Below are 14992 nucleotides of genomic sequence, written 5' to 3' on the forward strand. Positions count from 1 at the left end.
TTGTTGGAACACAGCCATGCCCATTCGTTTACATACGTGTCAATGGCTGCTTTCCTGCTATGAAGATAGAGTTGACTAGGAAGGACAGAGGCCATATGACCTGAAATATTTACTCTCTGGCCTCTTACAGAAAAAGTTTGCCCACTCCTGAATTATAGCACAGGGTTAGGGCCGTGGGACTTCTGATCTGACTCTACTCCTAGCTTTTGGAGCTGTGGGCCAGTTATTCAAGTCCTCTAAGCTTTAGTTTCCTCACTTATGAAGTGGGAGATACTGAGGATTGAGTTTTTTAATTAGGTAATATATTTAAAGCCAGTACTGTCCTTGTTCCAGACCCTACAAATATTGGACAGGCCCACATAAAGATCTTAGCACAGTGCCCGACACGTAGGGAGCACTCAACAAACATGCAGACGTATAAAATAGCTAATTTGGTTGCTGTTATCTTCATTATCCTCGTGTTCTGCCACTTTGTGGCCGTTGCTCTGGAGCTGTTGGAATCCCAGTATTTCCCTTCCCCACCGCTCTGCCAGATGGCAGCTGTTTCCTACGAGGAGGCAGTTAATGACCATTGAGATGTCGTGTATGGAGTGATTGGGAAGGAAGTAGGTGAAGCTGTGTGATAAGGTGTGAGGAACACAGGAATCAGACAGTCAAGGCAGAACCCCAACGTCAAGACAGCAGTTGGAGTGTGGGCTCTGGAATCCGGAATTCCGGGGTTTTTGTCTTTGCTCTACTGGACATGAGCTGTGTGACCGAATTCAGCAAATGCGTTCGCCTCTCTTCTTCAGTGTCTTCAGGAGTTTAGTGCCGCTAACAGTGACCCCCAGGGATGTAAGGATGAACTGAGCTCCTGTAGAAAATGTGCTTGGCACATAAGATGTGCTCGATGAACATTGCTCCTGAGAGGTGCTGCTTTACGAAGGCAGGGGGAGTAGAGAGTGGGCACTGGCGACCTGGGTGCCTGCCGGGTGCAACCCCTGCCTTTCAGCACGCTCTTCACATGTCACCTTTTCAATGAGGCCTCCCCTGACCGCCCATATGAATATCTCACCTTCCTTCCCCTCCTGGTCTCCCTCCTTCACTTCCCTGCTTGATTTTTCTCCACCTAACGTATCATATTTGGTGTGACCTACTCTGGGTCTTACTTGCTTGGTGGCTGTTGTCCCATCCGTGTGAGTTCCAGGAGGATAAGAATGATTGTTTTATCCACTGATACGTTCTTGTTGCCTGTAACAGTGGCAGGCACATAATCTGTGTTTTACTCATAATTGTATTTTTAGTGCTCAGCATACTGCCAGTCACATACTAGAGAGAGAACAAATAAATAATTGAACAAGTAAATGAGTTATATTAATTTAGGGCTTCTTATAGTATTAGTGTCTGACTAATATAGGATTTCTTTACACAAGCTTGCTTCATTGTTAAAATATTCCATAATAATTTGTATTATCGTCTTTGGAAAGAAATGAGTTTTGACTAAAATACACACAGCATAATGAGTGCAGGCTAAATGTTTGTGTTTTTCTGAGGCCAGTGGGCAGGCAGGGAGCCTCTCTGCAGGTGCACAGATGATGGGAGGGACCACATTCCATCCACCAAGCCAACGCTTTTAGAGATGTGATATCAATGTGCCAAAGCCCCACTCCGATAACGTGAGGGATGCTTCGTGTCTGTTGGGAAAGCTGAGCCGGAATCAGCATGAGAATCGGATCAATGCAGCTTGTCTGTGCTAGGCTCCACGCTGCAAGGCTCAGGAGCCGGCCTGTGGGAGGATCTTCCTTCAGCGTTAAGGATTTTGGCCAGAATGGGGATACACTAGGCGGCACGTTTCCGGAGACCAAAACCAATGCCCCTTGGTGACCAGCATCCCTTCCAGGACCTGATAGTCCCCCCAGGGACTGTCTCCCACAAAGCCTCAGGGTCCAAATTTGAACACGTGGTGCCAGTAGGGTTATACAATGTCAGGAACATAAGGGAGCCTGGGTCAGAGGGTCCAGTCAAGACCCAAGACACACAGGATGGACTTTTCTGGATGCCTGAGCTGCGGAAATTCAGGGCAACGTGAGCCTGCAAGATGAACCTGTTGTTCTCCACACTTGTGCCAGAGAACTAGCCAGTGTGCTGGTGGAGCCCATTTGAGCTCTAACATGGAAATGTGTCAGACAGGACGGGTTATGTCTGTGTTTTCTATCACAGGACAAGCTCTGTTTGAAAAGTGAGTTGCATGGGGGGATGGAATACTCAGGAGCCTCCATCGCACCCCAAAGTCACCTGCTTCTCCGCCCTGTTTTCCAGCATGGGCTACTGCATCCTTTTCGTGCACGGAATGAGCAAGCTGTGCACGTGGCTGCATCGCTGTGGGGCTGCCACCCTGAGCGTGTCCACTGTGCTGCTGCTGCTGCTCTTCTCCTGGAAAACCATGAAACAGAATGAAATTTGGCTGTCGAGAGAGTCCCTATTCAGGTATGACTGGAGGGATGAAAGTGAATCTCTTCCCATTAATTTCTTTGCTGACGTATTTGTTTCCAAACAAACGAGGCGACATGGGTCTGGCAATATTTATTAATCCAGAAACGTTTTTTAGTAAAGTTTTAAATGGAAGATGTCATTTTATTTTGGGTTTTAACTTTAGTTTTTTAAATGGTATTATATAAAGTTTTACGGGAGCTCACTGTAAGTGAATTAATGAAGATAAGGCTCATGGGAAGGTTTCTGGGTCTGTGAATTGAGATGGAAAGTCTTGATAATGAACTGGGCTGTAAAATCAGCCATAAGCAAAATAAGATTGGTCAGTAAGTCTAATTGCATTGTTCAGCTGAGTGAATGAGAAAGGTGAGCACACAGCAAGAAGGAAGAGAGATGCAGAATATTCCAGGATATTAAGTTGTGCTCTGTAATCTAGTTGCTTTGTTTTGAACATTAATTGTGAGCAAGGAAATGAAAGACTTTTTCGTCTCCTGGTAGTTTTTTATGTGGTGTAGAAGCTGTTTCTGAATATAACAATGCCAATTTATAGCCCTAAATTGTTGTAAAGTATAATACATCCTTTGGGTTGCTCATCATGCTGTGTTTCTGGGCTAGTCTGTCTCCTTGATGTCACAGCCCTGGTGACCTTCACCTGGCCTCCCCGGCTCAGCCACACCTGGCCTCCCAGCAGCATTTCCCAGTCTCCCAGGGGTCCCCAGTCTTTGACCCCTTCCAGCTTCTGTCCTCACTTATGACCCAGTTGGCCAGTTCAGTCAATGTGGTTTTTATTTGGTTCCCTAATCGACCAGTACCCAACACTTATTCTTTGGAGGCAAACAACTGAAACAGAGTTGGAGTCACTTTCAGAAGGAGAAAATATGGAAAGAGCATAGGAGAGCGCACAGAATTGGGGAGTAGGTGAGGAAGCAAGCATGTAGCAGACGGGAAACAGGTGTCTGGATAGTCTGTCTTGAGGGGACCTGGGCACCTGCAAAGGAATGAATGGAGGGTAAATGTACCCCAGTTTTCTCTCTCTTCATATCACAGTCCTAGGAAAAGAAAATCCTCTGACTAGGCCTGAGCTTAGGTCGTGTGCCTGCCCCTTGTCCCCACTAGGGCACTGAGATGACAGAACTGGCCAAAGACGCTCCCCTGATTTCCATGGGGGGAGTTAGGGCAGGCAGAGCCCCTGGGCTTCCACTGAGATGTCACAGCAAGAGGGAATTCCCCACAGGAAACCCAAGCACCAGAAAAGGGCACAGACTCTGGGCTGCCAGAAGTGAGTGAATGAGTGAATGAACGAATGAAGGAGTAAGACAAATGTTCACTGTACTCCTCTACCATTTTAAAACAATGTATCTGATTTTGCTATTGGGCAATTTAACTTTCTTTAATAGAAAAAAATTTAGTCTGGCATGCATGCATGTCTTATCAGTTTATTTACTGTTACTATATCATTATCATTGTCACCATCATTACTTCAGGGGGTACTATAGGGACCTGTTGCCCTGTGGGTTTTTTTCTAGGAATTGCATATCACTTTTAGGCTTCAGATTCTGTTCCGTCCCTGTCATACCCCCCACTTCATTGCAGTTCTCACGGACTACAATGGACTTGTTCCCTCTTACTGCCCACTGCTGAGGTCATTCTGTAAACACAGGGGCATGGAAGTTCAGGAGTATAACTTCCTCCTGGTTTCTGTTGGCTTAATTCATTTTTTCTTTCACTTTCAATAGTCAGTGCTTTTATGAGGAACTTTAAAATTGTTCTGCCCCGTGTTAAATCCTTTCCTTGAATAAAGGTACTAAGATTGATTGTGTTTTCTAATGATGTTTACTGCTTAATCAGTGCAACTCTGAGGATGGATTTTGGCAGACAGCATTTTATCTCAAGGATGACAAGTTAGTGTTCAAACCCTGTACAGCTGATGCCGGCGATTTAAAAAAAAAGGAAAACAGAAAAACAAAAAGCTCATTGACCTTGCATGCAGAGACTTCTGGTTTTTTAGATGGAAGCATGTAGGAAGTGAACAGTTGATTACTAAAACACAGGCATTCCACATATGTGCTTAAAGAGACTTTGTGTCTTGAGAGGCCTTTGGTGATCAAATGGAATTTTGTGTAATGTGCAAATCAAGCTATCAATAATTTTTAGAAAACTTTACCTATTATAATTTATTTATGTCCTGGGAAAACTTTTAAGTATCTGAGACTTTAAGTTTATTCTTTTTCCTTCAAGACCAGATGTTTATATGTACTCATCTTTCCTGAGTGATGTTCAAATCAGTTGAACATTTACCAAGAATCTTTGAGGCAAGATAGGATTAGTGGCTGGTGTGGAGTCTGGAATTAGGCTTTCTGGCTTTCCTCCAAGTTCTACCATTTAATAGCTGTGTGATCGTGGGTGAGTTACTTAACCACTCCATGCCTTAGTTTCCTTATTTTTAAATTTAGGAGTTTGGGATTAACATATACACACTACTATATATAAAATAGATAACCAACAAGGATGTACTATATAGCACAGGGAACTATGTTCAATATCCTGTGGTAAACCATAATGGAAAAGAATCTGAAAAAGAATATATATATACACATATACATATATACGTATAATTGAATCACTTTGCTGTACACCTGAAACGAACACAACATTGTAAATCAGCTGTACTTCAATTAAAAAATAAGTTTTAGAAAAGGAAAAATTTTAAAAATTTAGAATAATGATAGTGTCTATCTTCTGGGTGTACTGTAAGAATAAAAGAGTATGTGAAAGATGCATAGGGCAGTATGATAAACACTGTGTAAGGCTTTCAGATTATTGCTCTGCACTGTGTTCTAGGACATGAGAGAGCAGTGGGTGGGGCGAGACACTAGAGGAGCCTGAGGTCTGGATGGGAGTCAGACACATGAACACATTTGAACGTAATGTAGCAGGTGGTAGACAGAGGCAGAGCAGGGTGCTGTGTAAGTGCAGGCAGGTGACTGGGACCAACCCAAGCCTTCAAGGACCGTTCGCTTGGCCTGAGCTCAGTCTGGCCTGAGCTCAGTCTGGAAGGATAAGGAAAACCTGGAAGGATAAGGAAAACCTAAATTAGCCATAGTGGCCAAAACCAGGAGCTGGCCAACTAAGAAGAAGTTGCAGTGGTTCTAGATGAGGTGATGTCCTTGACAGAGGCCCTGTTTCTGTTTTCTCCTCTGTTCCAGACTATCAACCCATTGACCATCCTAGGTCATATGGTCTCGTTGAGGCCTCTCTAATTATATAGAGTGGTTTTGCTTGGCAATACGATGAACGATCTTACAGAATATCTTAGGACAGACCTTTGTGTTAGAGAAAATCCAAATTTCAGTCAAATTCCAGGGTTTCCAGCTGAGGCCTCCTGTCACAAAAAAAGATCCCACTGAGTGATGTATTTTTAGGAGATATAGATGGACGTTCCCCCTCACAGCTTTGTACTTTTATTGGCAAAAACCTCACACACAAAAGCACAAGAACCCAGCACTTGTGTCTCATCAGAGGCTCAGAGAGAGAGCAGTCTGTCCAAGAAGAAATCGCTGTGAAAAGGAGGTGTCAGGTTTGAACCCAAATCTGATGTAAAAGCCAAAGAATACATATATTTCACCACACCTGTTTTTTGCTTTATGTTTTCTAACTTAAGCTAATCCCAATATAAACAGAGAAAGACAGACAGACAGAGAGACAGAGACAGACAGAGACAGAATGAGAGATGTTTATAATCATAGCTGCAAGGTACATTTTCTTTAATTCTCAGAACAGGAGATTATTCTGCTATCTAACCTGAGGAGAGGGTAAGTGCATAGCTCCTAATGACAGCCCAGACTTTTATATTTTGGTACCAAAATAACACAATTTGATGAAATATTTTCTTCCCACGCCCCCAAATCTTCAAAATACTTAGAAAGACAAAGCCAGCATGTTTTCTTTTGCATCCAGTTTGGGGTCTCTCTTAATTCCATTCATGAACTATTTAAGTGATCTGCGGACCACCAGTTAAGAATTTATGGCCTAGATCTTCTTCCCTCCCTGTAGGAAACACATTTCTCTTTCCTCCTCTCTGAATTGCTGAGGCAGAGAGATAAGCAGACCTCCCAGGGCAGAGAACATAAACCAGGGATTGGCAAATTCCTTCGTAAAGGCCAGACTGTAAATATTTGAGGCTTTGTGGGCCCTATGGTCTCTTTTGCAGCTGCTCTGCCATTGTCTTGGGAAAGAGGCCGAAGACATCTATGTAAAAAGGTAAACACATTGATATGTCTGTGGCCCATCAGGCCGTAGTTTGTTTACCAGTGAAATTCTAATGTTTCTAGTATCTTGCGGTACCTTTTTGGTTTATCAAACGTTGACCAACTTCAAGAATGATTCTGACCTTATATTGACCTTGGTTGAAATCTCTGCTCAACTACTTACTCAGTCTGTAACCTTAGAAAATGGTCTTAATCTCTCTGAGCTTCAATTTCCTCATCATATGGGAGGTACAGTAATACTACCCATCGGATAGGTTGTTGAAAGGGTGAAAGAAGATAGCCCATGGAAATGGATGCTTAGCTCAGCGCTTGATTCAAAATGAACCTCCATAAGCACTGGCTAACCTGATTGTGGCATTGGAAACCTCAAGTTAAACAGGGTCACAATTGAGGAGAGCCATAAATTCTTACTTTCCTTTCCTGTTAACCTCTGGCTGAACATTTTTTTTAATGTTTGTTTTCTAATCAGGAATTTGGGGGTGATTCTCCTGACCTGTTGTTCCAGTAATGCCAACAAAACAAACTGATGTTCTACAAACTTGGAGAGATACCTGATAGAAGTGGCTTGATATCTCTGTTATTTTTCAAATCTTCTGCAAACGAGAGGTGTGAGGGAGAAATGCAAAGTGCATGAATTAAGATCCTGAGTTCAGAGGGAGACCTTAATTCATAATCCTTGTTGTAGTTATTAATAGGATTTGGGATCCAGCCCCATAACTTATGAATCCTACATTTCCTTATGGAGTAAATACGTGTAAGGCTGCATGTTCTGTTAAGACAGTTGGGATGACTCAATCACAACATCCCAAAAGCAAACTGATGAGACTGACCCCGGAAGGAGGAGCAACCTGGCCAGTCAGAGTGACCTGGAAAGTTTTGCCTTTGGTCAATTGTTTATTTTCCTTTTTTCACAAACTGTTTATTGTAAAATGAGAGACTGGAAAAACGTAGCAGTAAAATATCACAGAGAGAACGTAAAGGTCAAAAACAACAATGGGAAAAGCAGTGTGTTCTTAGGATTTCAGTGACTCCACCCATGCCTGCTTGCCTGCTACAAATATGATTACTTCCATCCTGCCATCACTGAACAATGTCCTCATCTTAGCAAGGACGCTTTTCCACAGGCTGAACTCGGGTGAAACATAGTAGAGCAACTATGCTAATCACACAAAAGGGAGGATCAATTCCAGTAAATATGCCAGTTATATATATGCTGAAATCAAAGTTACTTTAAAATCTCCCTGTACCATGCACTATTTAGTTCTGGATAGAAAAATCAGACACTTTCCTGTATAGAAATTGGATTTTTTAAAAAGCCATTACTATCATCACTCTGAACTTGGTCCTGCCCCCATGACCTAATGTACTTTGGGTAATGTCCATTTGAAATGTTATATTAAAATTCTAGCTTTGTGTGTTAGCTGGTGAGCTTCACCATAAGGTAATTGAAGGAGATTGATGATTTCACTGGAGCACCCAAATGGCAGCATTTGTAAATCTTTTGTCTTGGGTCAGTCGGTTTCCAGTGAGAGGATTCCTCCAATCTCCTCCATGGAGTCCAATCCTGGCTTCCAGTATGCAGAGTTTTACCTGGGGATAATGGGGTGAGGGAGATTCCACTGTTCAGAATATATATTTTCACTTAATCTACCTTGGAGGTACAGCTCTTCTGGCCCTCAGCTGTACCTGTTGTTCCTGATCTCTCTGATTCAACTTCTCTAGAGAGTAAAATTCCTGCCTTTTGCTGGGATGGGGAAAGAATAGAGGAAATAGTCACCTGGATATGCCTGGTGGGGAAGAGGGTCTGGGGTCTAACTGCTCTTAATACAGATCTACAGCCCGTCTGTTTCCAGCTACACCCCACACACAACAGAACATCCTAGCTACTGCCGTGCAGTTGACATCACCATAACAGCTCTGTGTAAGTTGAAGTCTGCTGCTGTCACGTGATGTTGCCCTTGGGTTGGTTGCTAGCTGCCCACACTCCCTGTAAATTCTCTCCTCTCAAGAGTTCCTCAAGCACTTGGTCAGTGGATTTTAAGTGGAACAGTCTTTGCTGGTCCTAAGGGACTGGGCTTTTTTTTTTTTTTTTTTGCCTTTGAACATTTTTATTTATTTCTTTTTAAATTAAAAACATTTTGTTTCTTGGTTTATAACGTTAAGGGGCTGTTATTTCAACAAAAATTCAACAAAGCTTACAATACCCTGACGTATTATCCTAACAGGTTTAATTTGTATGGAGTTCCCCTAGTGTTCTTACCTTTAAATTAAAAATTAAATGAAAATATGTCACCTAGAAGAGGAAGTGCATTTAAAGTTCAATTGCCCGGAAACTAGGTTGTTATCCTTTCTGCTTCCTCTCTCTCATCACCTGCCCCACTCCAGCATTTAACCCATGTAGGTTTCAGGAGTTTTCTTTCCAGACAGCCCCCAAACCCATCTACCTTCATCACTCCCCTGCCACCACCTCCTTGCAGGTGAGGCAACAGGGACTCTAGGAGCAAAGTCCTCGGGTCAGAATCCCATCCCTGCCAGTTACCAGCTATCTGATCTCGTGCAGGGTAACTTTGTGAGGCAGTTACAAACGACAGCAGGTCTTCCTCCTTGTGTCATCTTCAAAGCTTCAGTGTTACCCTCTGGGGCTCCCCAGGTATTCTGTTTTACCAGCTCGAGCACACTAACACACTGACCACTTAAGCAAAGTTTTTAACCTTTCTGAGCAAAACCTCCTTTCCTTATCTGCAACTTGTAGAATAATTATACCTGTCTTTATTTTTTTTTAAATTAGCCCCGGCTTAGTACATGGGAAGCATTTATCTCCAATAAACCTTAGTAGGGAAGCCAGTCTACAGTCATCCCTCTTGTAATGATTTATTTTTATAGACAATCTCAATTTTTTTTTTTTTAAAAAAAAGGAAAGCTATAAGTGAAGGAAGGAAGGAAAAAACTGAATTAACCTGAGCATGCCGGGTTGTTCCCCCAAAGACTCATCTCTTACCACATCCTGCCACCTCTGCTTCATGTGCAGTTAGCGTGTTTGTTTAGTTGTACACAGTTTTGCACAGCCTTCACTGTTTACCACAGAAGCATGTTTAGTAACTCATATAATCCACAAATTTTGGAAGACTTGGCCTTGATGGATGCAATGGACATTTCAAATACAGGTTCATGAAACTGTGAGTAAAACATGAAAGAAACTGACAACATTCTTAAGCAGTACTCTTTGTTACTCATTTTTTTAAAATTTATTAATTTTTAGGTCTGGAGTTCAGACTCTGCCCCACAATGCCAAGGTTCACTACAACTACGCCAATTTCCTGAAGGACCAGGGTCGGAACAGGGAAGCCATCTACCACTACAGAACGGCCCTCAAGTAAGCAGCAGATGGGTGTCGGCTGTTGTGTTTCTTAGGCCCTTGTTTATTTCACTCACCCCTCCCAGTATTTGGGGGGTTGTTTGTTTCTCTTGACAGTGAACATCTCCTTGGAGGTGGTATAGATCTGGGACTCCAAGTCTTTCGGCTCAGTGTTTGAGTCTAAGTCTACCTTGCTTTTAACTTTTAGTGTCTTGTAAAAATTTCCATTGCTACACATTATGCAGTGAAGTGACACAGTTGAATACACATATACAGACCAATAGGAGTTGGTTGTCAAAAACATACTTGTAAGTTCTCAGGATATTTACTCTAGTGAATTCTTCCCAGCTTAGGCTTCTCTCTTTACATAAATATCTAAGAGGGTTTCTATAAAGAATTGGAGTATAAAAATAACATACTCTGATAATTGTATTAAAGAGAAGGAAAATGAGAAGACACTTGATTACCGTGTTGCGAATATGTTAATAAGGTATGTATATATATAAATATATATACAGTATATGTTTTTCTAATGTTTTAAAAGTTTTTAAAAATTTAAAAATATGAACAGCCTTGACACTCTCCTTATACTCATCCACTAAAAGAGAATATACCAAACATGGCTTTAGAGATGACTTTTAAGGGAAATTCAAATTTAAGGTCTGCGTTACCAGCAGCTGTCTGCATTGCCCTTAGGTACTCTTTTAAATTGCAACTCTGACTTTCAAGGTAGTCTTCCCTAAGAGATTCCAGATAGTAAATGTATTTAACCTTGAATGTGTGGAGACGTGATAAGCAAACACAGCCTTGGAATTTCCTAATGTGGGCAAATCCTCTCCTTTATTGAATAATGTGAAGCTCACAGGAGTTTTTCAAAGAGGTTTCCATGCCTCTGCAGTATGTCCCACATTTGGTTGAATTTTCTGATACTGTTTCACTTTGGGACATGCTCTAAAATATGTGTACCAAACAAATCATACATTTCACTGAAGTTCCCTCAACGGATTGTCTCAAAGCTTAGTTTGAAATTGTCTTTCTTAAAGTAGCTGACCTAATTTTTATAGTTATCCTTTTGAACAGTGTTCTACCTAAGTATGTTGTTCATCAATCAAATCTTTTACACTTTAGGACCTGCTATTTAGTATTCAATATGGCAACAATTTTAAACTGTACACATCAAGCTCCCTACTAAATACTTTTCCAAGGTTACAAGAAATATAAGTTCAAGAGGAATAATTGTAACAAAGCTTTTTATTGAGGAAAGAAGTTTTTATTAAGAAATAGAAAACATTTTTAAAGATTTAATAAAGAATCATATTTTTCACTGCAAGCCAGTTTATGCAGATATTTCCAATGCTTATCTCTGGTTGGTGAGATTATGGTTTAATTTTTTCTTTAGACTTTTTATTGTGCTTCGGATGTTCCACGATGAGCATGTATTATTTTTGAAATGAGGAAATATTATTTTTAAAAAGGCATGTTCCCCCCGCCCCCCCAAAAAATGATACAAATGAACATATTTACAAAACAGAAACAGACTCACAGACCTAGGCAGTGAATTTATGGTTACCAGCGGGGAAGGGTGGAGGGGAAGGATAGATTGGGAGTTTGGGATTGACATGTACACACTGCTATATTTAAAATAGATAACCAACAAAGACCAATTGTATAGCACAGGGAACTCTGCTCAATATTCTGTAATAACCTAAATGGGAAAAGAATTTGAAAAAGAATAGATATATGTATATGTATAACTGAATCATTTTTCTGTACTCCTGAAACTAACCCAACATTGTTAATCAACTATTCTCAATATAAAATATTTTTTTTTAAAAGGCATGTTCCTTCAAGGGACATTTAAGCAAATAAAGTGTGTTTTGGCTTTAATAATTAATTAGTGTTTCATGATTTTAGGTGGCATTCTTAAAGGGAAGAAAAGAGCAGTAAGTTTGCCTGAAAAATATTGGTTGGAGGGAAGTATATCAGTATCTTTGTAAATTTGTTTCATTCTAACAGACTATTTTCTGTGAAGTTCAAACAGAAAAATAAGGCAGACCTTAGGGCACAACTTGGGGAAAAGGTATAAATTAAGCAAAACTCTCCGGCAGCTGACCTTACAAAATTACAGTAGCTGGTTGGGACTTCCACTGTCAATAAAAATAAATGTTTGCTTCAGCAGCTGTGCTTGTGGAAGAAACTTGTCCCTTGAGAAATGGGGTAAAGACAATTAAAACTAAAAATATACTGCATAGTAATTAGTGAAATATTTCATCATCTCAGACCAAGCTCAAAATATTTCTGATTTAAAGTATCATCATTTTTGTTATGTATACCTCCATGGTAAATTTTCAATGGATGTGGTTTTTTGTGTTTTTTTAAAATTTAAGTAAATTGTCACTCTTTGTGTTAGAAAAGGAAAATACTGGGACTATTCATCATTTTGATGATTATTTATCCTAGGTGACTGGAAGACTGCCCTTACTTGAATATAACTCTTTCTCTGTGGAGGTTGCTAACACAGGGATTCCTCCCCTCCCAACTGCTCCACCCTACTTCACCTTTGATGTATCTTGATGTTTGCCACATTTGCAACAGCAATAAAGAGAATAATTAGGGAAATGCAGGATTAAAGGTGGTATTATCTGAAATCAGCCCCAACAGTTATTCGTTCCTGTGGTAATGACTGTATAGATTCCAAAGGCAATGGTGAAATTAGTCATTAGGGTTGTATCTACACCAGTATCTTTTTGGCTGGCTTACAGTTCTAAAAATAACACTATATTAAATTGGTAATTATATATGACACGAATATTCTTCTGCTTTTTAACTTCATTCTATTTTTTAAATGTAAAAATACCACTGACTGACTTCTCCATTTTGGTGCACCTCATGTATTATATTTCTGTAGTACAAGGGAGATCTCCCCAGAAAAATGCTGCAGCTGAGGATACAGAGTCAGATTAAGACCCAAATCATCAAAGAAAGTTGTCAGAATACTTTCCCTAAGTCCTCCATAAACACAAATGTAAGCTTTCCTTTCTGTGAGGAGTGGCTCTCATATTTATACCTAATGGGGTGTTATAAAGTTTGGGATTCTTTATGCTGGAAAATCAGAACACCACTGGTGGAGCTACCATATGCCTCCACAGCTTTCTGACCATTAAGTTACTCTCAACAAGGTTTCTACTATTTTCACCTCGTATGATGGGAGCAGAAATGTTACTGGAAGGGGGGCCCCTTCCCAGGCCCGGAACTGAGCTCTTGTCTAACACTCAGAAATGAATTGTCCGAGGAGACACATGTGCTGACAAAGCAAAAAACTTTATTGGGAAGGGGCACCCGGGCAGAGAGCAGCAGGGTAAGGGAACCCAGGAGAACTGCTTTGCCATGTGGCTCACAGTCTTAGGTTTTATGGTAATGAGTTAGCTTTCCGCGTTGTCTCTGGCCGATCATCTTGTTTGTGCCCATATTTGGTCTGACTCAGGGTCCTTACTGGTGGTGTGCGTCTCTCTCAGCCAAGGTGGATTCTAGCATGAGGGCTTCTGGGAGGCTGGCAGGACATACTATGGCATCTCCTCCCTCCTTTCGGCCCCTCCTGAATTCTCCTGGTTAGTTTTTGGTGGCAGCACTGTGTTCCTTATCCGGACCTCCTGTTGTGAGACAACTCATGCAAGCACTTATTAACGTGCCTGGCCAGGGTGGGCGGTTTCAGTCAATGGTTCCCTAACAGAAAGTCCACCCAGCCATTCAGCTCTTCCTATACAGAAACTCCCATGAAATGACTCATTCAGTAAGCCCAAAAGAAAAGATAGTGGCCCTGCCCGAATAAAATGCAGAAGATATTGAATGTGTACTTGGCCGGTAGCTTGTTGATTACCTTAAAAAGTCAGTTAAAAGTGAAGAATCATAAAACAAATCATGCACACTCTTGAATGTTTTATTGTACCCTAAAATTTTACATGTATGTCCATTCACCAAGTCTTCTAATGTCAAACCAAGGTTTTTCCTTTGAGTAAGAGTCTACTGATTAGAATCTGCAAAATTTACAACCACAGTTCATTTCTGTGGTGATCATTTTTAAAGTAGAATAAAAATGTAAAGGCTATCTGAGATTTTTCTGATTTTTCTCCTCCAGCCTTTTACAATTAATCTTACATCGAATTCAACAGCAATTTTTTTGAGTGACTTCCCTTTTTTGAGTATTTCCAGAGTACTTTTTAGTTTTCATAAAAATCACAACTCTCTTTTTTACTTTTATATTTTATCAGTTTGCAAAGTATTTCATTATATTGTGCAATTGCAATAAACAACTAGAATAAATCTGTTAATAAGAACAACTGGCTCTTAGCAGTCATGTAGCTTAACTTAAGGGAGCAGAAGGACCCAGGCTTATAGAGAAGGTTTATTATGTTATAGGCATCCACCAATATGTTTTACAGAGAATAGAGAACATCTGCAAATCTGATGACACAATTAAGAGACTTTTAAAAGAGTCTTCATTATAGGTGATAGAGTCTCATGGAAATTGTTTTTCATCTTATAATTAGATTTCCTGCAAGGCTCAATTACTGGTTGGTTAATACAGGCTGGTCATCAAGAACCCTGAACCTGGGAATGAGAATAGAGTTCACCTTTGTTCAGGTGGATCAACAAAGTCTCTTCACTGTCAGCAGGAAAATGCGCCATGTTCCACTGAACATTTGTTCACTTAGATGTCCTCTTCCCTCCAGCCTCCACAGTAAGCCCCTGCCATACCCAGACTAGCTGATGAACCCCAGGTGGTTGGATATCAGCCACATTCAGGGTTTCATCCTTATAAAAGGGCTGTGATCCTCAGTCACCCAGATAGCTATTTTCTTTTCACAGGTATGGTTTCACATGAAATACACAGAAATCATCT

The 14992-nt window shown here is 40.8% G+C and overlaps 1 protein-coding gene across 4 annotated transcripts in view; it reads left to right on the plus strand.

Annotated features, from left to right (window-relative positions):
* The window catches only part of TMTC1 (transmembrane O-mannosyltransferase targeting cadherins 1), a 261487-nt gene that overhangs the window by 183741 nt on the left and 62754 nt on the right, over positions 1–14992 (plus strand). For 2 of the 4 annotated variants that reach the window (XM_057556025.1, XM_007175693.2), the window contains 2 exons: positions 2299–2466; positions 9997–10110. The exons of 1 other annotated variant lie outside the window; for it this stretch is intronic. In XM_057556025.1, coding sequence (XP_057412008.1) covers positions 2299–2466; positions 9997–10110 — 282 coding nt within the window. The remainder of the gene's footprint in view (positions 1–2298; positions 2467–9996; positions 10111–14992) is intronic. One more of the 4 variants, XM_007175694.2, reaches the window with a different exon arrangement.

The sequence above is a fragment of the Balaenoptera acutorostrata genome, chromosome 11 (assembly GCF_949987535.1).
Source record: "Balaenoptera acutorostrata chromosome 11, mBalAcu1.1, whole genome shotgun sequence".
In the NCBI taxonomy this organism is placed as follows: domain Eukaryota; kingdom Metazoa; phylum Chordata; class Mammalia; order Artiodactyla; family Balaenopteridae; genus Balaenoptera; species Balaenoptera acutorostrata.